Here is a 26,800-nt window from a genome sequence, read left to right on the forward strand (position 1 = left end):
AGAAATTGCTTGTTATAATTAGATGCTGTTAGGTTTGTGACCTACCTTAAAGGTGAATTGCTCATTGAAAACAGGATTCAGCGTCTTCCGGTGAACCTTGGTCTCAAATTTCTTCTTCTTGTCTGGAAGAAGGTAGACCTTCACATAGGGGTCAGAAGTGCCACCCATATCCATAGCGGGCAGCTCTGCTGCTTGGATGATCCCCACTATGAACTACGAAGGGTCAAAATTCAAAGTTAACAAGATCATGAGTAAGACCTTGAAGTGGAGTGTAGTCTTTGTCTAAACCATCACCCCACCACCATTCTGTAGGAGTTCACTGTAATGCTGGATCAGATTTATATGAAGACAGTTGGTCTTCTCTTTTTAAAGTACCAAGATATATTGTCGAACATAACTCCTACACATTCATGTAGACTAAAGGTATCAGGGTCTTTCCATAAAACTTTCCAGTGTTGCTATTGTTTACTAAGACTAAAACTATTACAACATGTTTCCAGTAATTATAATAAAGCTGACATAAAATATAAATAGCACATAAAAACATAAAATTAAACGTATTAGAAACATTGCCTTTGAAAATAACTGAAATAAGTTGAAGTACTAAAATTAATTAAAAAATAAATAGAAATATAGAAAACCCTAATATAAATAACAAAAACACAAAAAAGTGAAACTGAAATGTAAACTGAAAGTGTATAAAAAATATTCAAAATATTAATAATACCACAATAGAATATAAGTAATACTAAAATGACTCAACATTCAAATAACTGAGGTCTTGACAAACAAGGAATTTTCTCCATAATATTGACAATTTCATACTTTTCAAAGGTTTGGTGGACATACCTTCACTGTTTGAGAACTTTTGCTCCCAGAATTAGTAATTGGCGAGTATCTGTTTATTTATATGAAAAGCCACTGAGAGGTCAGTTATAGTTATGATGCTGAGGTGCGTCCTACAGACCTGGGCTGCATTACTCTTTAAACAGTCCCATCATTAAGGAGGCAATGGGGTCAGGCCATGTCAAGCGTGGCACTTCTGATCCTATCTCCCCATCGGCTCTGATAATTGATTGGCCGGCTGGCTGGGCTGAGGTCCTGATTGACCTGCCAGTCACTATATCCCCTGCATGGCCTTGTGGGTCCTAGAGTCAGTCAATCAAGCTCCCATCAGCTTCCCATAAAACGCCCCGTCTTTGTGTCTACACAGGCTCAGGCGTAGAGCTCTCTCTCTCCTCTCACCTTCTCTCTCACTCTGACCAGCTGTCACACTTCTCTTGTGCTGCCATGGGAAGGATTGTAGTCTGTGACAAGCTTCGCTAGTGTTTCTGGTTTAGATGGTGGCCATCAGAGAACACTGTGATTGTTTCTTGACAAAGGAACTATAAAGATTTTAATATCCTGTCAGGCTGTAGTAATGTTTGAATTATTTTTTTTTTTTCATTAAATGGTGGTGGGTTTCAGGTCTGGACAGTTTTATTTCTTCACAAAAGCACATGTTCTGACTTCAAGAAGGAAACACCCTCAACAAACTATTCTAACACAGACACAACCAAACAGGAAACAGGAAAACATCTGCATTTTTTAAAGAAATGGTTGAAAGGTAGAAAATAATCCACAAATAATGCCCATCGCTCCTATAATCACTGCTTCCATATAGTATAAGTGAAAATGATTGACAAAATATTAGTCCTTGTTGTTTATTTTAACCAATAGTTCTCTTTTGTCAGTCATGCAGTTATATTACCATTAACTTTGTAAGAACTGGAGAATTAAATTTTAATATAGGTTGATTCCAGCCTTTAGTACTTGACAGGAGAATACTTGTCAGCTAGATTTTGACTCCAGGTTCATATCTTGATATGTTAGCAATGAGAAATTCAATATCTAGATAATAATAAAAAAAGTGGAATTTCCAATTAAATGTAACCCTCGAGGACACCTTAAAAATACCCAATTGTAACACTTCTTTCAAGATATTTGATATTAATGCTATTATTGCTTTTAGAAGTTTCCTGTAGCTTAAACAACCGGAAGGTCATAGATTTGGTTCGCAGGGAACACACAAACCGTTAAAATAAGTTGCTTTGGATAAAAAGGTGTGTGTGCACAATGCACCTGTTAAGTCGTGATGTATATCTAATAATGTTACCAGTTCTAAGCCTCCACTCTGGTACAATTGAGAATACTATCTCACCTACTTAATTTATTTATAGCACACATTTAAGCTAAGCTTTTAAAAACTCATGGTGTACACTACAGTCTCAACACTCATTGTGTTCTGAACACAAATTTATTGATTCAGAAAAGATGAATCACTGTCAGGCCAACTGAGATTTTGGTATGGAGATAAAAGTTAGAATCATGATTTTTTTGTAGTATTACAGCATGCTGTAAATGTATATTAGCACAATTTTTTGTTTGTTTTTGTGATTGATAGAGAGTTTAGACACACAAACAATGATATGTGGCGTCAGACTTAATGCAGACAATGCGTCAGACTTATGTTACACGGCAAAATAATAAAACAAATGCAATATCTTGAATAAGAGTATTGTTGATATGTTGACCTTAAGTTGCAGTTGTCATTGTTCGCTGAATTTGTCGGGTGAAATCAAGTCATTTCAAGAGCAGATTTCGCAACAGGTTCAAGTTGTTCACTTAAATTTGCAGTGTTCAGCAGAAGAAAGCTGATTGGTTTGAAAGTATGAGCTGTTCTTCACACATCGCTATACTAATTGACAACAGACAATGCACCATTTGTGCTTGCAAAATTTTGCAAATGTGACAGCACATTAAACCCAAATTACGCAATGTTTCTGTCAGTGGCATTGCTGTCAGTCTCACTGGAAGTTTGTGATACACAAGCCGACAGTATCTTTAAGTTTAAATGAGAAGTCTTTTGAAAGTAGCTCCTAGCTGTGAGTTAGATTGAATAGCTGTGGACGACAGTAGCAGTATGAGTCAGTGTGGATCTGTCTCTGGTTGTTTTGGACATAGATGGGGGGTGAAGGACTATCTGATCCTGATGAGACTTTGGCCATAATAACCTTCAATCGCTCTGCAGGCTACACAGTTTGAAGAATCAGATTGATGCAGGACATGCTGGAGGAAGATTCATACGTATGCCTTCACCTCAGTGGGTGCAGTGCTTACAATCTCTCATCTGAAGGCTTTGAGCTGTCATCTTAAATTACTGCTGCAATGGTTTTCAGAGAAAACAGTTTTCTTAGAGGGGTTTGTTATTCGGCATAAACAGCGAGGGGTTTCTGTCCTTACAATACCTGGGATGCGTTAGAAAACAGGCCACGGTTGCAATGATTCACCTCAGTGAACGTGTATGGATTCGCAGTTCAATCCACACCTCTTTTTCTATCCTCATTAATAATGTCACCCTTATCTGCACCCTGTCTCTCTGTCTCCCTGAGGAGCCGCCCTGGATTCTGAGATATTGTGTCTTGTGGCTTTGTGACTGCCATGTTTTGTACTTTTCTATTTTTACCCTCTGGCTTGCTCAGCAGGGTTGGAAAGGTCCAGATTACCTTTAAACAAACCCAGAGTTTAGTTGAGCTCCCTGGAACCTTTCCCCTTTGGAAAGGGCAAGAGTTTCAGAAAAATCTCCCAGACCTCTGAGTCTCCCTGAAGCGATACTCAGCTTGATTTAAAGCCAGACGAGAAAGAAGCACGTAGATTTCCTGCCGGCATGAAGGGTGGAGATACATGCGTGTCTATGAGAGCGAATGGGTCTATGGGTTGAATCTGGGTCAGGCTGATGTGGATTTCTTTGCATCGCCTGTTTTTTTGCATCTCCTGCCTTCATTTATTTGCACATGCTATCTGCAATGCATTAGCTTTCCACAGATGTTAGTAGTGCTGTGTTTAAAATGTTACAGCGCTATTTTAGCACTTTAGCAGTAAAACTGGGTGGCAGGTAGTTAGTGAATATGACTTGGTTTTTATGCAAAAATACCGTGCACAAATGGCACAATTGTTTAGTGAATTTGCTCTTTTGTGTTCATGCTATATTTTATCAGCACATAAATTATACCTCCAATGAAGACTATCTTGAACATCTCATTCTTGTTCTTAAAACTCTTTTACGCCATAGATCGAAAGCATTACCAGTCATTTGCAGTCATTTTGTCATCTCACTACACATACATTGCCGGCATACAATGAAAAGGCTCCTGCGGTGGCGGTGTTTATAAAAGCTGTAATTTGTGTGCTTGTGATAATCTGCGGATAATCTGTCTTTTTCAGGTTTGTAACTTTTTTTCTGCTCGGTCTCGGCGTGAGACTATGCACAGCTTCAATTATCTGTCACCCAGGATCTGACAAAAGGAAGTGCATCCATTCTGGAAGTCTCTCAGCTTTCAAGCTCAATCGCTTGTAAGAGGCGGCCAATGAATTTCGGCTTAGCTTCAGAATTGAAGACAAGCCAGCACCCTCATTCAGTCAGCGTGGAAGAAAGCCAGTTGAAACTCGAATCTAACTATTGTGATGTGCCCTTGACATTCACGGCATTTGGTGAGTTTACGGGATGAAGGGCATTATTTTCTAAGTGCAAAGTATGAATTCCTCTGGCTTTCAGATAGCACTTAATAATAGAGCACATAAATAAAAATGACTCTGAAAAGCGATTCATGTTGTCAAAGTGTACTCTATCTTCACATTTTCAGTATGTATTTTTTAAACACACAGCTTACAGTGAGCATTCAATTACGTAAGAGTGACACGCTGAATAACTTTAGAGAAATGGGCGTTATTTGAGCGGAGCTGGTTATAATTTGACGGACAAACACGCTGTACCTACGAACAAAAGGTCTCACTAAATACCACACACAGTGACGGTGATTCGGAGACAGCTCCTTACCGTATTCTCAGTGAAATTGTAATCCAAGGAGTACTGTAATTTGCCAAGTTTCTCTTCTTCCTTAGGCTCCACCTCTTTCTCTGTATCCGTCAGCCCTGTTTCTGCATCATCCTCATCCTTCAAGGCCTGAAGGAGACACCCACTAACAGTCAGTCCTGTCGGCCCAACGCTGGCGCTGCCCGATTGCCCTCGCCAGAGCGCCGGGCCCGCCCTGGACCAGCCTGCTCTTCAACCGCACCTCTATTAGGGGGGAGCAAGCACTAAAACACCACAGTGATTAAGACCATGACATGCTCAGTGATGCACTAGACTTGGGATGTGAACCCCCTTCTCTCCTAAAGTCTGCTATTGTGAAAAGTTGTGAAAAGAGTTGCAAGAAGATGAGCTGAATGAGTGCAAGCAATCTAGGTTGGTGGGAAGGACAAGGCTCGGGCTGGGTGGTATGATAACTTATCGACTGCACATTTGGTAGTGTATCTAGCTATTTTACAAATGCTTTGAACTTGGCTCCAATCAGTGGTATATATTATATTATATTATATTATATTATATTATATTATTTGACATATTTAAGCCCACCCCATGTTAGATTATGAAAAGCTGTTTCTGCACAGTTGTCAGACAAATAATCAGTTGTTATGAAAATCCTCATAATAATTAAAGTATGACGCTGTCAAAATTGGTCATAAATAAATAAATAAATACATACATGAAACAGCAACAAAAACGTCATGTTATATGTACAGGTACCATGATATATAGTTACTTGTACAATTGTTGGTCATACCGCCCAACCCTAGACAAGATGAGCAGACAGATGTTCTTGAGAAATACATCGTACAATACATTGTCCTTTATGTTATTTCAGGCAGAACAATCTCTGGCATCAACAAATCAGTGGGGAAATGTTGTGAATGGTGTGGCATTAGCTCCCTAGCTAGCCTTAGTTTAAGACCAGTGTTAAGGGCATGTTGAGGGAGGTTTGTTGTCACTGGAAAGCATGCGATTGTCGAGGCAAACTCAGCTCTTAGTTCATTCACTGTGAAATAGTTGCCTTCCGAAAGGGCAGTCTTGCTCATTGGTAAAGCATGCAGGGCATTCACGTTCTCAAGAAGAGTGCTCGTATAGTGACCCTCATTCTCTGTGACGTGATCTTCCACACACAGTGGCGTTGTCATGACCCTTAGTTATTGGTGATAACCACCACGCTCATGGAAGCTGTAAGCATCATGCCAGCAGAAGGTGTTGGTGGGAGGGATCGTAATGTGTACAGGGCCTCTCTTATTAGTTGTTGGGTTACAAGTGTGAAAGCAAAAGGCTGAACAAAATTGGTTTCTTGACTGTCTTGTCCTCTTATGAGGACCAGACTATTTTCACAAACACTTGTGCGCTTCAATTCAACAAGCTCTTTGGGGTGCTTGTTAAGTCTTGTGGTGTATTTAAAGGCATAGTTCACCTAGAAATAATTTATTCACCCTCATTTTGTTGTTTTTCCAAACCGGTATGACTTTATTTTTCCAGCAGAATGCAAAATTAGATGTTTAGCTGGATATGAGAGCAGCTCTTTTCCATATAATATAAACTGACAGGAATTTAAGGCTTGTAAGCCCAAAAACTGAACACCATAATAATGGTCCATACGACACTATTGTTCGAGTCATATGATAGCACTGTGATGAAATATGAAGCCATTAATCACTTAAAACCATGCTTTTAAATCTTGCTTAACAGATGGAGTCAACATTTACTTTCAATGTGTGGAAAAGAGCAGCGTGAACATTCTGCTAAATATCTCCTTTTATGTTCCAAGAAGAGTCGCACAGCTTTTGAACAACATGAGGGTGAGTAAATGAAGACAGGATTTTATATTTTGGCTGAACTATTCCTACAAATTAGTCTTTTTGGAAGTGTAAAATGATTAAAAGTAGTTGGTAACACCCGTTAGTATGCAGCTGTGAGTGTCCTTTATTGATACCCTTTCCATCTGACTGGAAAAGATGATGTTTCAAAAACATGTCAGCCAATTAAAGATCAGTCTGGTCATTGTGTCTGAAAATTGCTTCTTGAACAAATTTGTACTGCTAATGAGGTGGGTGCTGTTCTCCTCCAGGCCATTTTTCAATTTTAAGTTCTAGTGGACCAGATGAGTACTGATAATTTGGCCAAAGTAGTCAAACAAGCCGACCGTATCACTAGTAGTTAAGCAGTCTGTACTTTGACAGTCTCCTTTTTTACCGGAGAAATTATCATTGTCTGTTTTCTACTTCAAATGACAAGGAGAAATCAATGTGGTTCAACCTTGCTAAAGCCTACCCAAATGCATTTTCTCTCTTCATATATATGTGTATATGTAGACTTACACACATATATATTGTAGATATACATGTACTGTATGCATAGTTACATATATTTTACTCTAGAGTAAACCTGTTATCAAGAGGCTATTAAAAGTCATTGCAGCAGGCTATAGAAGATCCAACAGCAATTGGGAACCTACCGCCAGTGGCAATCCCGCAAAGTCATCAGACAAAACATAGATAAGGAGGACATGGAAGGAAGAGACACAAATTAAAACAACCACACACAAAGGCGACCACATGAGTCTGGGCACACCAGGAGAAATGACTGCTGAGAAGCTCAAAGATCCTTGCTGACAATACAACAAAGGTGTATGTTGTGCAGCACATTGTACTCTGGCATATCGCTCTGATTGTTGTGTATCGTTGTTAATGTCTGTGCTAATTTGCTAAATAAGAGTGACGATTCATTAATCTCTCATATTTAGCCAATTAGCACAGGTATTACAATCTATATATGGGTGTTTCCCTGCAAAAACATCAGGTTAAATTAGCTTGTTATGTTGTTAACTTGTTAACTTGTTATGTTGGCTTTAGCTGGTTTAGCTGGTCTCCTAACCTGGCCAAGATGGTCTTCATCTGGTGTTTGCAGTGACCCAAACCTTCTATTAATAAGCCTAACCAGCTTGGTCCAGTTGGGAGACCAGTTAATCACCTTAGCCTGGTTTGTTTTATTCAGAAGGGTTGTGTTGCAAAATATTGATTATATGGATTTCAATGGCTGTAGCCATTTCTTATTTCTATTTTGAACGTATTAATACACAATATTGGTGGGTAAACATCATATAGCAGCTATTGTATGTCTGTTCAGATTTGGTTTGATGCTGATAAACTGTGACATTCTAGAAATGCACACTGTTTTTTTTTTTAATGAGTGCTGTTAATTATCTGTGTCTGTTCCTCTTCACTGTGCTTTGTGCTCGAAAATCAATGTCTCTAATTTGGGATCTGAGTGGTCTTGGCATGGTCTCAAAGCCAGTGTCCTTACACCGCGAAATAAGCTGACTTTGTCAGTTATTCTGTTAGAAGTGTACTATTGCGAGCATGTTAATGCAATTAGCATGCTAACTAGGGTTAAAGTGCCAGTGTTCCATATAATTTGCGGGTGTGTGGGAAAAAGCGAGCTGCGTTAATGTTTTTTCTCCAATTGTTTTCATTATCTACTGTCATTTCTCTGGGTTGATACCACTTCATAGCACAGTTAACCATATGCAGCACTACAAAGTGAATTAAGCTAAATGCAAGAAAAACAGAAAAACTCAATACTTTAATTAACCGTTAACATGCCCAGGTTTGCAGTCCTGCAATTAAAGTCAGCTGTGAAACAACATCATCAACAGATGACTCCATCTAGAGTTGTCTTATGAACATACTTAATTGGCATCGTGCATTAATGCAATAATACTTGAGGAAATAAATATTTCATGCAACTTCTGACGACTAATGAACAAGGCCAATCCAACAGCAGTAACAAAATGTTTTTACCTCGGTTTTGATACCATCCTTGACGTCCTTCATGTTGATGGCATTCTTGCCCTTGTCTTTGCCCTTTTTCTTGTTCTTCTTCTTGAATATCCACTTTTTGCAGATGCAGAAGCAGCAGGAAACAACTAGTACAACAGCAACAAACGCAATGGCGACGATGGCCCATGATGGCACTGTGCAGACAAAAACAAACAAGAAAACTCAATGCACTTATACGCCACACATATTAGTGGTCGACCAATATATTTCCAAGGCAGATATATCGGCCGATACTTGACATTTTTCAAATATTGGCATCAGTTGATAATTTTTTCCTGTTTGGCCGATGTGTTCGAGGTGGGAATTTTATTGTAAGTCTTGCAAATTTAAGATATAAGTCTAATAATCAGATAGAATGTTAAACAAAGGAATTTAAATGTATACAAAAAGTATTATAATGATTGCTTTTATATTTTTCTTATATATTTTTATATTCAGCAAATACGCATTCATTTAATTTAAACAAATCTTTGAATGTCTAATAAACATTTAATTTCACAAACCTTGCAGACTTAATCATATCCAGCTGTGAGATCTTATAAAGTGTAAAAATGTGTTGCCTGGATGATCGTGTATTTATTAGACTTTAAAAAATAACTTCTAATTTAACTGAACTTAAAACAATCTTCATATAAACCCATTATAATAAATGTCATATAGCCTATAGCTACATGTGCCCTTCAACGAGAAAATATAGCCTAATTTAATAAAGTTATCAAACACTAAATTCTAAATTAAATAAAGATAAAGCTTAAAACTACAGAAGTTATTGATTTCCTCTTTTTGATTTTGTTCTTTGATTAACAGACATCACAGCAGCTGTTTATTAGGTTATTTTGGCTGCTACTTTAAAAACTGCTGCGGATCTGACACTGCTCTTTAAATGTGACTCATAAATTTATGCGTGCACTAGAAGAGCTACGAGCACAGTATAATGGCTGGCAGGACAGGAAGATTAGTTTTTACTGACATATGGCCTGACAACTTCTGATCTGACCGCAGTTCACTGATGTTCTACTGAAGCTCTTTGTCGCCGGTACCGTTTCCGTGCTCGTTTGATTCGCGCCTGGTGCTGAAGTGAAGTTGGAGCGCGCATCTGAAAAGTGTCCCGTTTGATGTGCTCGTAAAGACGTTCTGCATCTGAATAAATGCTATCCTTTAGCAGTTGTGAGTGGGGTGGCCAAACCTAGCCCCGCCTCTGCGTTAAATATTTTTAAGGCGTTAAACTGAAAAAATTAATTGCCTGCGTTAACGCAGAATCATTAATTACAGAATAAAGTAGTTGTCATCTAAAGTATAAGTTTGTTTATTTTACATATCATTTTTAAATTATTTCAAATTTCTTTAATATTAATTAGAATAAATCAAAATGATATATATTAGTCATCGGTCACCCTGCTCTCTAAGATATCGGCATCAGATTTATATATAAAAAATTATATATATATATATATATATATATATATATATATATTGGTCGACCACTACACTACATGTAGTTTTTTAGACGAACAAACCAAATTTTAATTTGCAATAAAAATCTGCAACATTACTAAAATACAAAAATAAAAACATTACTTTCACTGGAAAAGAGCAGTGAAACTGAACATTTTGTTAAGTTCCTCCTTTTTGGTTTCACAGAACCAAGAAAAGTAGTCTAGGTTTATAAAGACAGGATAATTAAAATTGCTAAATTTTTATCTTGATATAACTATTAATTTATTAAACATTCTACATTCAAGATGTAGATCATTTATAAATTATCTACATTCAAGCCATTAGAAGTGAAGTGACATACGGCCAAGTATGGTGACCCATACTCGGAATTCGTGCTCTGCATTTAAACCATCCAACGTGCACACACACAGCAGTGAACACACACACACCGTGAACACACACCCGGAGCAGTGGGCAGCCATTTATGCTGTAGTGCCCGGGGAGCAGTTGGGGGTTCGGTTTGCTCAAGGGCACCTCAGTCGTGGTATTGAGGGTGGAGAGAGCGCTGGACATTCACTCCCCCCACCTACAATCCCTGCCGGCCCGAGACTCGAACTCACAACCTTTTGATTACAAGTCCGACTCGCTAACCATTAGGCCACAACTTCCCCTAGAAGTGGTATTCAAACAGCTATTAGCAAGATGGCCGCCAAACAAGCTTTCATGATTTCAAATAGCCATGTTCTTTACGGTTCAATATCTTCCCAAAGCAATGAGAAGTGAAAATGACTAAAAGTTTCAGTCTGTTGGTTGACACACTTTGATCAATTTCCGGAGACCTTCATGTCTGCCGGTCGCACGGGATTAACGATCTTCGCTCAGAGAGATGTTGTAATGCTCTAGTGAGAGTAATCAACCAATTTAGTTGAAAACCAGAGCTGTTGGCATTCACAACTTGCCATTTGAAGACAATTTGGGCTTGACATCGTTTAAAGCAATCACGCTCAGCGCCGGATTTGTTTGTTGGTCAAGGACAGCGTGAAACTACATAAACTATACTCCAAAAGTATGTTGTTTAATGAGATTTGAACTTAACAAACAAGAATTTATGAACACTGACCAAATTTCTCAGCCTCCATAAATTTGTTTAAAAATACTGTGAGCAATTTACATCCATGCAGCAAAGTGATGGACTCTGTGTTAGAATAACTGAAAATAGTATTTCCTCTTCTGGTCATGACTTTATAAATACAGCTCCAAACTCCAGCGAGCACTGTCAGTGGAGGACAATCGAGCTCCTCAGCTTTTCGACAAGATTAACAGCCTCCTGCCAAGGGAAAGAGCGACGCCTCTATACAGCAAGACTAAAACTGCATGCGTCAACAGAGCACAAGCAGCAGATACAAAAATGTCAGTTTCCGAGATGCGAGAAAAGCTTCCTCCCCGAACCAACATTTGCTGGGAATAATTGGGAGACAGATGTGGTGGAAGAATTCTGCATTCAGAGACTCATACAGTAATTACGGCTTTTGCGCACAACACAACAAACACCTGGCAACCGAATGGCAACTTTCAGGGAAACAGATTTCTCCAGAAAAGAGGGCGATTTTTCCACTCCAGATTTGAATGTGCTTGATTTTCTCTGGGACAATGCAGAGTCAAGGACTGTATAAATAATGTCAGGCTCGAGTGCACGAAAGACATCGTGTACTCTTCGTTTGGGAAACAAGCAAGCACTCAAACATGTTATGGTGCATCTCAAAAAACTTTTCAAGGTCATATTTCACCTGAAAATCGGAAAAAATAAAAAGAAATTTTGCTAGAATTTTAATTAAATGTAATCTTTCTTATCCATTCTCATTGAAATTTGGGAGTTAAATGTACATAACTGTCTTTAAAATAATGTCACAATGAAATCACAAAGGGATAATTGACTAATTGACCGTAATTAAATTAAATTTAAATTTAAAACTTAATTTAAAAATAATTAATTTTTATTTCATTTATTAAAAAAAGAGAATCTAACAAAACATATAATTAATATATTATATTTTATATAGTTTATTTTTCTTTGAAATTCCAGTAAAATGTGATTCGGACACGTTTTTGGTGAAATTTATTTAAAAAGAAATTTAGAACATATCCAATATATCCTGACAGCCATTTCCCCCTAAACATCCTCAATTTGAAACATCTTTTGTTTCTCTAATCATGGTGCGAGGACTTTATATTTGAATTGGCAGTAGAGAAAAATTTAAATAAATGCTAGCATCTTTGTCTCCCAGGAGGGTTAGACTTGCTACCACAGGACACATTTCCCACTGCAAGGTCCAAAGGGAGAGAGAAAGGGGAAGATAAAGACTGAGAGAGAAAGAGAGAAAGAAAAATCAATTGGCTGTTGACAAAATCAATAAGCACTCTCCTCTGAGGAAAAACAGTGAGTGATAGTCTAAAGTAACTTTGGGATCATCAGCCCACGGCCTCGACTTGGCTGTAGGGTAATGGAGGTGACAATCCTCCATTTTTTTCCTTTGTTTTTTCCTTCTTAGCACACCCTTCACTGGACTGCATCATTTATACAATAATAATGATAAATAAATACAATAATCAAATGGTTTTAGCTTATGCAGACATACAGTATGTTCCCAGATGCTTCATTCAAAATTAAGAGGAATTAACAGGGATCGCTAGTGTTTTTCTCTTAAATGCTTTAGGAAATGAATTACAAATACATAACATTTTTAAAATGGTTTATAGCATTTCCTGTTGATATAAAAATTTGATTGGTTGAATATCTTGAATAGCTGAGTAAATGTGTTTTGCTAATTTAGCATGGTATTAAGACATGAAAAGAAAAGAAAAATGGAAATGACACAAAAAAACCTCTCAACAGGCTTTCAAAAAGCTTTTTCTAAAGCCCTGTCATTTCAACTCTTATCAAACAGAGGAGAATCTGTCAGCCATCTTAAAGGTCACTCTTATTGGTCAGTTGCCCTGCGTCTTCTTTGAAAGCTTGCAGCTTAGACCATAATTGCTCCTGAAGCTTGTCTAGCATCAGACCCCTGATTCATACCTGTTAAAACCTGCTCTCTGGCCTTCACTTTTTTCTCCACCACTGGCTTGAATATCAGCCCGCTGGGGGAATAAAGAGCCCCTTTCATCTCTATGCCTCCTCTAAAGCAAACCCTGCCACATGGGACTCAAACTGCACAAAGCATTGAGCCGTCCTGGACTTTGACCAGCAAGTGCTCCATCAGTTTTCCTGGAGTACTATCATTATTAGACGTGCCTTGACAGCTGTGTCATGCAAGATTATATCGCTAGGTTTCATTCAACGTTGTACTTTGAAATATGCAATTGAACGGCATGTGAAATCAGACTACAAGCTTGGGAAAGTTGTCAGACCACAAGTCAGATTTATTGCTGAGATGAGTGAGTATAATGTTGCATGACCATGTTGCTTAAAATTAATGTTAAAATTTTAAAGTTGATGTTAAAAATTCAGTTTGAAATAAATTCTTATTTGTAGTTGAACAAAATTAAGCATGATTGATGTCTGATTACAAATTCTGGTCACACTTTATTTTAAGGTCCAATTCTCGCCATTAACAAACCATTAACTTTGACTTCTGCCTCAATAAACTACTAATTTGTTGTTTATTAATTGTAAGGAAGTTGTTAAGGTTAGGTATTGTTATAGATGTAGAATATGCTCATGCAGAATATGTGCTTTATAAGTTCTAATAAACAGCCAATATGTTAATAATAGGCAAGTTAATAAGCAAGTAGTTAATAGTGAGAATTTGTCCCTATACTAAAGTGTTACCGAAATTCTAAGACGAATATCCTCTTAGCTCTGTAAATACGACAATATTAAAGTGCCCCTATTATGGGTAATGAAAGGTTCATATTTTGGTTTTGGGAGTCCCCATCAACAGGTTGACATGCATGCAAGGTCCAAAAAACCAGCTGTTACTGGGGAAACCCCTATTTTTACCGCTCCAAAAGCGGCACATAGTTGCAAAGAATGAATTTGGATTTTCATTCAGACCAACGTGAAAAACGACTGATGGTTTTACGCAACAAATACGCAGAGCCGTAAATGTGAACTGCTATATATATCCCACGGGGGAAGCCCCGTCACACATAGAGTGCAAGTCTGTGGGAAACACTGTTGCTGTAGCAGTCTTCAGTAAAATGATGGGGACACATCACATGGTTGGGGCTGTACTGCTGTGGTATTGCTGTAAAAATTAACTTTAACCATTGATTCTTCACAGCCTCGTCCTTTTGCAGTAAAAAAAATACAGATTTACCCTCATAGTGCAGAGCACAGCGTCTTCTCAACATGATGCTATCCACAGGAATCCGCTACGGTGTTTATATATTATATAATGTAACTGAAGCTATAAACCATAAAATTAAACATGTCACTGGAAATTTAGATATCTTTAACAGATACTGTCATAACGAGACACAGATTTAAAACCTCTTGGGTCCAAGGGGTACGGGATTCTGTGCCGAGCCAGAATCTCGAACGACAACGGTGAGCTCAAATTAAAGGTCTTTAAAGGTCGATGATGAGAACCATTTAGCGCTACAGCAGACACTGAGCAATTCTGACACTTTTATAATGAAAGCTTATGAAAAAAATTATGTTTAATACAACAAGCGCAGCTTGAGTAAATTGACTACTATGGGTACATTAGCTTTATTTTTAATCACAGTCAGTGGTAGCAATTGGATTACTTTTATCATGGTAGAGAGAAAAAAAATACTTCTCATATCAAGCTTAGATGTTTAGAAGTGAAATTGCATTGTGCACTAATAGATGCAAATAAGTCTAATGTTGCACTGTCCAATGTAATAAAGCAGAGTGCTTATCTTCTTCATCGAGCAAATGTCTTATTCTGAAAGACACTTTTGTGTTTCTTAATTAAAAGAACCCGAGACCCAGAAAGCAATAGAAACATTTTCTAATTAACTCTGTGTAAGTGTCTATTGTCCTTTGGGTTTGCAGAGCAAGCATGTGCTCTTCAACTTCAAGCAGCTATCTCTCGTTCCACCATGCACATGCACACACAAACTCTCAACAGGGAGCACAAAATGAGGTTTTATAGCTGGACCGTGTGACTGCACAGCCAAGAGGAACATTATTCAAATCCAGCACCACTGTGGTGCACAATTCAAAGCCAAATACAGCTTAGAACAATGACCCGACTGGAGGTGGATGCCAAAGAAAGTCTGCCATCTTGCTACTGCTTTCAAGGACGTGAGAGTCCTTTTGGCTCGACCCCATCCAATCGAGTGTGTGAATAAGATCTTGAACACACTCATTCGCTCTCCACCTTTTCCGTGACAAAAGAATACAGCATCAGACTTATCAGACTGGGCTCACACAAAAATCTTACCAAGCTGCTTTAGGAAGCCATGCCAAGGAATCGAGACAATAATGACTCTGAGATTGGCATCTTACATTTACAAAAGAATCTTATCATTTGCTTGCAGCGCAGGACTGCAATAGTTTTGGTACCACATTTTTATAACCATGACTCATGAAAACATCATAAATATGCATGTACTTTATTGCATGTGCATGATTGTACTTTATTCTGTATATGACAGTATTCTCACTATGAGTTTACTCATTCAAAACGTTTACTGAACACAATTATTTTGATGAAGTACCTAATCTGCAACGAGGGATATTAAGATTTTGAAATATCCAAATTAATTTTCACAACACCCACATAAGAAAAAAAGTACTTATGCAAAGCAACAGGGTGAATCTCACGAAACCAGTCAAGAACATTTCAATTTCATTTTTCAACTGAAAGAAAAAATGAAAATGGACAAAAAAATTGAAACATATTTAATTAATTGCATTGTTTTGCACTGTGCCATCATGTTCATGAAAATTAAGCACCTTTCCCTCAAACCCAATTCACATTTCTCATTGCAATGCAAAAATGATTACTTTATAATCAAACTGTTCTCATTGTCGCTATATTATTTAAACGGTGAAGTATTTATACACCATGCAAAGCCTTTAATGAAAAAAAATAAAAAATAAAATAAATATCAGTGACATATTTGAAAGAAAACTTCCTTAGTTATCATATACAAATAAAATAAAATCAATAATTAAAAAAATTAAAGGTCCACAAGGTCCACAAAAAAAGCTTAATTTTCTTTATGTAAAATATAATTTCTACGTATATTATTATAATTTTACTTTATTTATTCTTTTTTTATTTCTGACCGTAATGTGAAATATAGTGTAACCTAAACACGATTTCATGACATTCATGCTTCAAGCAATAAAATTATTATATTAATAAATAGTCAATTTACAGTAAGAGTAAACTGGTCATCAGCAGTAATGGCACCAAGCTGGGATTCTCTTTGGGCAGCCCAGGGCTCATTATCCTACTGTTTTTCTGATCAGAATGTAATGTGAGCATCTCTGACCAGCGAGGTTGTGTTGCCTGCTAACGCGAAGCTAACAGTAACATGATCTATCCCCAGGCGGCATGCCGCAGGGCCGAGTTACCCACTCTCACACTTGTTAACACGCCAAAATGGGATGAGAAACTCAATGTCTTAACAGGCATGATTTGATTGAGAGTGCGCCGTGATTGTGAGCGCACAGGCCAAGCGGGGGAAAATGATCCATCAGTGTAATACACCACATACTGGCAACCCAAACTAATGTGTTTTGACAGCACGCTGTTGGTCAATTAACCCTGGTACTAGAGCATGTTATACAGCACGAGAGAAAGACAACCCTGTTGCACTTCCAAAGATACTCTCTGCGTTAAGGAAAATTACTTTGAAGTGATTTTATCATGCCATGTGGTTATGTTACAGTCCAGCAGATGGGCGGTAATTTCAATATCCATTTAGTAAAGTTTCAGGGGCAAAGGAACAATCTGAAAGCAGAGCCTGGCTCATGAATTTGAATTGTGATGCAATATTAATCTAGTATTCGAGACTGAGATTCTAAAAGCAGTGGCTGCTAGACGTTTCTCTTTAATTACATACTGTAATTTATTATTGTTATTATTATTATTATTGGGTTTATTGGAAGAATTGGCAGAGACCTTTTCTTTGCAAAATGAAGTCCAAAAAGTGGTGGAGACAAACCATTTCTTAAAGCAGGGGAAAATGTTTGAAAACCTGACTATCGTTTTAAAGAGAAACTTCTAAAGGTTTTGTACCATTGAACCCAGGCATATCGCTTAATGTCCTTCCCCAACAAACCACGAGACTCATATAAAATATTTGAAGGGGAAAAGAAAGACAAGTGTAATAACAGTTCACGTGATATTGCAAGCAGATTAATATCCACCCTCTCATATCCTCTGTCAACAGCATCCAGATCAGATCATATCTTTTGTTATTACAGACGGTGCTGATGTTTGGTCTGTGATGTACGAAGCGCTCGAACGGTGAATGACACCAATGATGAGACTCTGACTGAAAACTGATAATATCATTGATTATGGTTCTGAAAATATCAGCGATGACAGCTATGAGGGACAACAAACAAACCAAAACCCTCATTTGTCCGTTCTCATCTGTTGACTGCTAATTGGATGTCTGTCTTCCCATTTGTCGAGATAATGTGTTTTGTGAGACGGGCAACAAGTAAATGAAAGAAACAAACTTCGCTACATATTTCAGTAGCAAGATAGTAGCTCAGCTCTTGAATAATAACAAACGTTGCTGGGTTTTGTCACACTGTATTGTACATCAAGTTGTACACTACCATAAGTTTGTGTTAATCAAAATTGTTTGATCGAAAATATAGTAATATAGTGAAATAATATAACAGTATATGTATATATACATACAGTGCCTTGCGAATGCATTCATACTCCATTTTGTTTTCACGTTTTATGTTGCTGCCTTATGTTAAACTGCTTTAAATTACCTTTTTCCACATCAATCTACACTCCATACACTATAATGGTAAAGCCAAAAAAAAATATTTTTGCAAATTTATTCAAAATAAAAAAACTTAAATGATTCCATTGCATAAGTACTCATACCCTTATCTGGGACAGTTGGAATTTAGCTCAGGAGCATTCATATTGCTTGTAGGTGTTACTAGACTTTGAGTGAAGGTAACCTGTGGCAAATTCAATTGAATGGGTATGATTTGGAAAGGCACACACGTCTTAATAAAAGGTCCAACAGCTGATAATGCAAATCAGAGCAAAAACCAAGCCCTGAGGTCAAAAGATCAGTCTGCAGAGCTCAGAAACAGGTTCGCATCAAGCCACACATCCATTTACAAAAAATTCAAATACACAACTAATACATAAATAACTGTTTTCTATTTGACATATAGTCCTTCAGAAATCATTCTAATATGCAGATTTGATGCTCAAGAAACATTTCTTATTATTAGTGTTGGATTATTAATGTCAGGATTATACTGATGAATAGAAATGAATTTATTCTATTCATTACGAATGTTCTTAATGTCTTGTAGCTTTATATATTATAATTTTGAAGCAGGTTCTACACTGCAGGGAAAAATGTGTCTTTTCTCATATGTTTGTTTACTACTGTAATGCAGTTTTAAATGAGATTATCTCTTTCTCCAAACGGCTTTATAATGCGAAGCAGGCCGGCGGAGAGGGCTGGGGTTTTATTTTTGTTTGTTTGCATAATTCAATTTCAAGGGAGCAGGGTTGACAGGCCTGGTAACCTTCAGACGTCCTCTGGGGCGGTCTTGGGGGCAGCAGGGGAAGGGGAAGAGAGGGAAATAGGATTAGGTCAAAAGTCATCAGAATGCGAGGGCTAGCTGTTCCATCTGTCAGGCTTTTGGCTGATGATTTGTTTGGCACTCTGCTCCAGTTCGCCTCCTGTTGCTGACTATGACTGAAGCTTTCTACACACTGGCAAACAACACAAACCTTCTAAATAACTGATACACATCACACTTCACAAACATACATGGAGGACTCACAGCTTGTCATGTCTTGGCATTTCTGCAGCTGGACTAGTAGAACATGACAACAGAGCAGCCAAGGTCAAAAGTTCCCAGGAAATACACTTATAAAATGTATACATCTGAAGTAATAGCAAAATGAATAAATGCTATGTAAATGTTATGATGTAGAGATTTAACTCTTTACGTACTGTATGCTCAGTTTCATAATGCAATGCTATGAATTAAGTGAAAATGTTTATTTCAAAATTAACTTTTTCCATTTAATACAAAAACACATGGACGATATCAGAATCGGCTGATAATGGCTTTAAATGTAAATATCGGCATGGGCCCAATATGAAAAATTATGCCGATATGTCTTCCCGATAAGATTAATAGCTCACATGTGCTCAGGGTATGCTAGCAATTAGATCACCATCAGCAGTGTAGTCATTCTTGAAGTGAACTTTTGCCTGAATGATGATTATATTCTTATGAGCGAATTATGAGCTCTAAAAGATTTTCAGAAACTCTTTTGCTTTAGACCATCTACAAATGTTAAATCTTAAAATAAAATGTTAAGATTACCACTGCATCTTTCTGAAAAAAAAAGATTCAATGTACTGTCATTATAAAAGAACTTCATTACTGTTTATTTAATTCTTACAAATGCATTCTTGTTAAAAAATAACCAAAATTAAAAACGACAGGAGAGTGTTGTTTCCAAACAAATGGAAATGGAAATATAGGCTATTGTTATCGGCCATTGGCCAAAATGAGTTGAAAAATATCAGCAAAAATCCAATATCGTGCATCCCTATACACATCTTTAAAAAGTAACTAAAAAACGGTTTCATTGAATTAAAAACTCATCCAATATTTACTGCATTTTGTGCCAGTTAGAGCTTATTACATACTAAAGTTATTACTATAATGAGGAAAATATAAAGAAAAAATATCACTTTAGTAGAGACAATATTGGGTATATTACAATGGGTATATTGGGTATGGACTAGGGCTGGGCGATATGGCTGAAAACTGTATCACGATATCAGTGTTTCACATCGGTCGATAGCGATAATTATTGATATTTTTTTAAGGTGGTACATCAAGTTCGTGGTATTACCAGTCTTGGCGGGGACGACGGTCTTGCATAATTTGCAGACGACATTTGGTCTGACTACGGTCAGACTTATAATATCCAAAAAACTGCCATACTGGCGAGCTGACTTTCTCTTTTATTTACAATTTCCTCGCTCGCTGCGGCACTCATTTTCTGCTTATGAAGAGGAATCCAGCAGACCAGCCAATAGGGTCTGGCTGCAGACGTGCACTCTCAGCCGCGCGTGCGCACTTAGACACGAGACAACGATATGGCGCAACCAAACTTGATACTGCTACATGATTGGCTGTTAGCGTGTCACTCCCTACGTTGCTAGGTTACCAGAGAGCGAGTGCCTTTGTTAATGCAACCAAACTTGCTTCGCAACCTTTGTTTTCTTCCGACGAAGAATAAAAAATATTGAACGTTTTATCGAACACATTTTTTATTGATATCGTTCACGTGTCTATCGCGATACATATCGTTATCGTTTTATCGCCCAGCCCTAGTATGGACAATATTGCATATTGGGTAAGGTGACCAGGAGACCTGACTTGGGGTCCTTTCACGATCTCTACTTTCTTATCAAAAATAAAGACAAAAGAGCCTACACAATATATAAATTATCTATATAATTTAGTGGTGTCAAAATTAGCACGTTAACGCATGCGATTTTGTGTTAAAAAAATTTAAAGCAATTAACGCAGGGGCGGGGCTAGGATTGGCCACCCCATTCACAACTGCTGCCTCTGTCACTTTTTTCTTGAAAAGGATTGTGTTTATTTAGATGCAGAACGTCTTTATGACCACATCAAACAGGAGACGTTTCAGAGGTGCGCTTTAATGTCGCCTCCGAGTCAAACGAGCACGTAAAATATACTGTATCCTGTATCATTTCATATCAAACAGTGAAAGAAATTACGTGCATGCAATGCCATAGTGATGCCGTCAGTTAAGGCATTAAGTTACCAAAAAGGCGATTAAAGCTGCCTTAAAACTGTGTGCATGCATGCAATATGTCACATTTAAGAACTTGTCTCTGAAATGGTTTTAAAAACTGTCCTGAGGCACCCCAGCACTGTCTCCCTCATCTAAAACACTCTTCCGCTCATTAGTAGAGACTTTAAGACGTGAAGTGGGTCAGAAAAGGTAAAGAGATTTGTGTATGTCAGATCCGCATCACGTTCAGCAGCAGCTTTTAAAGCAATAGCAGGCAAATAAGCTAATAACCAGCTGCTGTGAACTATATTAATCCAAGAACAAAAGAAAAAAAGAGGAAATCAATAACTTTTATAGCTTTAAGGGGTTCATCTATATTTAATTTAGAATTTAGTGTTTGGTAACTATTCATTTTCTGTATATTTCTACTGAGGGGCACAGGAAGGTAAATATGTCATGTATTATAATGGGTTCGTGTGAAGATTGTTTTAAGTTCACTTAAATTAGAAGTTAAATCTAATAAATGTTAAAATTGATAGCTCTCAATTATACTGTAATGCTGAATGGCTACAGTCAATGGTTAAATAATCAGGGGAAAAAACTATTTTATGCCATTAAAGAAATGTTAAAAATATACTGTCTTTATGTTGTTTGTACATTGTACATTTGAAGATTGAATGTGAAATTATTGCAATATAAAAGTATATTTAAAAACTTTAATGTTAGTTGGGATAATTTTAGAAAAATGCGATTAATTCGGGTTTTTTATCGATTGACAGCACGAAAGATAGAAAAGTAACTACAGAAAATGGTTTAATTTAATTCAAATGAACTTTTGCCCAATATTTGTGGATGCTATACATGTGCCAGTTGCCAGATATTTTTTACGAGTCCCTCATGAGCTTCTGTCTAAAAGAGTATTTTAATTCAGACTCTAATAAGATTTACTATATAGTTGCCTATGCAGATGGTAGACAGCTAGGCAGCTCACTAGGGTTTGAAACAGAGCCAATGAGTTTACAACAATGTGACAAATCACAAGACAGACTATTTTTTCATAGCTGCCATCCAATTAAAATGCAAATAGATGTAGATTTCCTGCCATAATGGCAATTTATAAAATTTGACCCCATTAATTTGTAGTTAATGTTCAAAGCACATTCCCAGTTAAGTTCGCATCTTAGCAAGAATGAAATGAACATTGATTGTGGTGTTTGATAGAACATCAGAAATTTGATCAAGGGGCATTGTGCCAGGAATCAGGGTACCCAGTGTGCAAGAGAGTTTCAGAGGCTGGACAGAATGTGTTCATTATTCATAGTAATTGTGGCAAAGCTGAATAACGTCTCAAACTGTCTCTGAGCGGCGAGGTTAATTATCATCGAAAACAGATGCCTTGAGCTTGAGTAGAAGAGCATTAGGAGAATAACCAGAGCTGTTGTGTAACAGTCATTTTCTTTTGTTGCTCCGAGTCAACCAAGCTGCATAGCCACAGTGGTGCGGAGACCTTTCCAAGCCAAGATGGTCGGGTTCAAACTGCTGAACTTGTCAACTGGCCTCAAGGCTTGAGGGAAACGCTCTCGAAGAGAGCCATGACAAAGCGAGTGTGGCGTCCTAAGAGCTACCTGTCGGAGTGATTGTACACGCAGGGCTGTTTGTGACGGGCGCCGTAGAACGGATGTGATGTTGTGTGACCTTAAGAGTTAAGGTTATGAATAAACCCTTTTGAATATGTGTCACCATCTGAGGATTTGTGCAAATCGCTATGAAAGCAAATTGCCTGTTCATTTACATTTGCCCTTGGTCTGAAGTACCAAGGAGTAATTGGGTGTTGTTGTTGTTTTTTTTTGTTTTTTTTGTTTGTTTCTTTGAGCATTTTATGTACCTAAGGGTGGATTCTTATTAAAACTGATTTATTTATTTGTTTATTTTTGTTACATATATTCAAATTCCCTTTTTTGCTTTTTACTGCATGTACATCCATTTTTATGCTATTTATCTAAACACAGTAATCCAGTCAGCAGTCAGTAACTATGAATGAATGAATCAATCAATCAATCAATCAGGGGTGCAAACTCGTCAGGAGTGAAAAAGGTGACAATCTAATTTAATAGGCTTCTACACACATTGACCATTACACAACATTAAACCAAGACTAAGGGAGAACTGAGGACTTATAAAGGGACTGGAACAAATGAGCAAACAAGATGATTAACACAAAACAGGTGAATGGAATAAACAATGATTAACTAATGACAGGAACCGACCAAATAAGGACAAACAGGAACTAAACTGAAACCAACACGTGATACTATCTATCTATCTATCTATCTATCTATCTATCTATCTATCTATCTATCTATCTATCTATCTATCTATCTATCTATCTATCTATCTATCTATCTATCTATCTATTTATCTATCTATCTATCTATCTATCTATCTATCTATCTATACATTCATACATACAGTATATCCTATGAAACATAATACATTATTTGATGTGGTAGAAACGACAAAGTGGTGGAAATGTTCATTCATCTCAGAAAAAGAGTGACAAAAATTACTTTTACGATACATGCATGTCCAGCGAAGTAAACTGTTAGTAAACAAATTAAACTAGTAAGTGAAAAGTTTGTTTTCAGAAAGTCTTTTTAAAGAGCCTAAAGTGCCAGAGAAGCACTCAGTTCTGGCATGGAAATAGATGTCAAACAGTATTCATCTTCATGTTTTGCCTACATAGCGCTATGACAGAAAGGCAGAAGGGTTAGAGTGAAGTAAATTTTTATCATCACTGCGCAGCATCTGTCTGTGTTCCTCTGTTTTTGCCGCGCTAGACGGCAGATCGTGACAGGTCCATGCTTCTTACTTTTACAGGCGGCACCTGCACATATTCAACACACTGGATTATATTGGCGGAGAAAAGCTCAAGTATTCTGCATCTGGACTCGCCCATTCATCACTAATGCAGGTCCGTCAGGGTTCCTGGATGCCCTGGTCAATACTGCACCCTTCTCCCCAGGCATTTATCAGCCCAGGCACCGGTTGGCACAGAGACGTGTGTGTGATGGAGGGAGGCAGCTAAAACAGTAATTTAAGCCACTGTAATGGAGTGTCTTTTTCTGGCTGGATCTCAGAAGGGGCATATCTGTCTGAGTCAAATGCGGCAACCCTTTATTTTACAGTTGTCTGCTGGAAGGCAAAGTGATAATTAATGTGGTGAATGTGTCTCCAAGTGCGAAAGCAAGGGTGGAAGTGAAAGTGTACGTGTGTGAGAGTGTGAGTGAGAGTGAGAGTGAGAGTGAGAGCGAAGTTGCATGTGTGAAATTGAGTATGAGAGATGGGCAAAATGTCCAGACACCTATAGTAAGGTACCGTAGGTGTAGAAGAGGACTCAGATCTTTCTCAGGTCTCGCCAATGGTGTCACGTCAGGCATGGCATCCTAAATGTAATTCTGTCTTCACCTGTGCTACATACACGAGTAAACTTTAGCACAATATTATAAAGGTATTGAGAAATTAGCTTAGTGTTAAACTTCTTGAGCTCATGGAGTGCTATCTCAAATCAGCTATTTATGAGGCTTTATTTTGGATATAATGCTGCATTAGAAGTTAACTATATATTAACACAATTGGTTCATTAGTTGCCAAACTTTATGGAGTTACTTTTAAATTTAGAGATTCAAAGAGACTGTTGCACCAGTATCTAATAATAATAATAATAATAATAATAATAATAATAATAAAATCCCTTGGCCATAAAAGCACCTAGCTGAAGAAACACCCACGCACAAACAGTTGCAGATGTTTCAGTGTTAACTTGAAAATATGAATGAGTGTACAGTGAATTGGATAGTAGTTAGATGCATGCATTTAGCTCTAGACTTCACAGTGAGAGCTGCAGTGTGTTGCGGACCGAGGCACAGAGCACTTAGACAAACAAAAGCACGCAAATAACGAAACTCATTTACTTGCTTATTTACAATTAGAATGAGAAGGGACATGTTTGGTGGCCGCCTGTTTCTCAAGCTCATTATTTTTCAGCACTGGGTGAACAATGGAAGTAAAAAAATAGAAACAAAATCATCACAAATGGATCTGACAGACCTTGCCATTCACTGTCAATGCTGGAGCTCAATCAATACCATTCAGGGTTTCAAAATTATGCAAACAGCAAATGTAATGAAGTGAAGTCTTGTGTTAAAAAATTTCACTCACGTGGGATTTTGTGCAGTTCATTCATGAACTTGTCTTTGACTTTGGAGAACGTCTCATCTTTGCCCTCATGGGGACCGGGTCCTGCTGCCTCTGTGCTGTTGCCCGATACCTCAGGTGCCGCACTAGGCGCAGGGTTCCCCACCAGAGCCTCCCTTCGACTCATCGCTGGATGTGGCAGCCAGGCAGAAGCTAACCAAGAAAAGACAAAAGAGAGTTACTCATATTATCTGGAATATTAATAAGGAATTATCAGGTGCTCATTCACAATTCTTTCAATATCTTTGTCTGTTGGTTAATGTATACCACAAGGATTTGCAGGTGCCTACAAATATGGCCTAATAAATGTTGGACAGCTACAAAAAAATATTGGGGATTTTGATTCATTCCACTTATTTGAATCTTTTGATTCTGTTAAACAAAGACTAATTCAAATTTGTTCCAGTGAAAGTTTTTGTAGGTTACATCAATACACATGTAAGTGGCACCAATGAGTGTCTGATGTGATATGTAGAATAGCAGAGACTGAATCAGACAAATTTAAGATGCGATCAGAACATTGAAACATGAGGAGCTGGAATTCCACAGAGAGGCCCAAGAAAACAGGACAACGTCGTAAATCAGATTCCTAGCTCCAACTAGTCTGAAGCAAGCAAACTAACCAGCAAGCCTCTTTCATAGAACAACTTACAACTTTGAGACAAAAGAACACTTAAGCCCCTTTCACACTGCACGTTGGTCCCGGAAAATTGCCGGAGTGCCTTCTGTGTGAACGCAACCACGACCCGGGATTGATTCCGGGACCAATCCCAGGTTGGGGACCTAGTAACATTACCGGGTTCAGTCCTAGAACGAGCGCTGTGTGAACAAAAGCCGGAGCCAATGCCATAACGGATGTGTCGTAGTTATGACGTAGTTATCATGCGACTCTATGAGCGGGTGTTTTCGATAATACACCCCTGCAGTGCCGGAGGGACTAGTCTGTGTTGTAAACTCAGAGAGCGGTGAATAACAAAATAAAATACTAAAATAAACAAAAATGTGCACAAACTGGACTGCAGCAGAGACCACGGAGCTCCTCAGTATCCGTACTGAAGACGAGATCGTTCGTTAGCTGAGTGGAACGGTACGTGATGCTGTAGTCTACGAACAAATAAAAAACAAAATGGAACAGCGTGGTTTCTCGAGAGGGAAATCGCAAATAATAAGCAAGCTGAAGTCTTTGCGCAAGAAATTCCACCAAGTGCTGGATCACAACGGAAAGAGCGGCAGTGGAAGATTAGACTGGCCTTTCTACGATTTATGTTACAATATATGGGGAACAAGCCACTCGGCTAACCCAGTAGCGTTACTGGGCAGTATGGACTTGTCTTCGTGTAGGAGCGAGGAACATGAGTCGTCAGAAG

At 37.9% G+C, this 26,800-nt stretch overlaps 1 protein-coding gene across 2 annotated transcripts in view; it reads right to left on the minus strand.

The window, feature by feature from the left end:
• The window catches only part of LOC306861703 (synaptotagmin-1-like), a 106,772-nt gene that overhangs the window by 21,682 nt on the left and 58,290 nt on the right, over positions 1-26,800 (minus strand). Inside the window, exons 2-5 of one of the 2 annotated variants that reach the window (XM_079404113.1) lie at positions 25,398-25,586; positions 8,719-8,891; positions 4,877-4,993; positions 46-213 (exon numbers count right to left, since the gene is read on the minus strand). In XM_079404113.1, coding sequence (XP_079260239.1) covers positions 46-213; positions 4,877-4,993; positions 8,719-8,891; positions 25,398-25,560 — 621 coding nt within the window. In that variant the 5' untranslated portion in view covers positions 25,561-25,586. Of the gene's footprint in view, positions 1-45; positions 214-4,876; positions 5,003-8,718; positions 8,892-25,397; positions 25,587-26,800 lie in introns of both variants that reach the window. The other variant, XM_079404112.1, reaches the window with a different exon arrangement.

This window comes from Barbus barbus (assembly GCF_936440315.1).
Source record: "Barbus barbus genome assembly, chromosome: 42".
Lineage (NCBI taxonomy): Eukaryota > Metazoa > Chordata > Actinopteri > Cypriniformes > Cyprinidae > Barbus > Barbus barbus.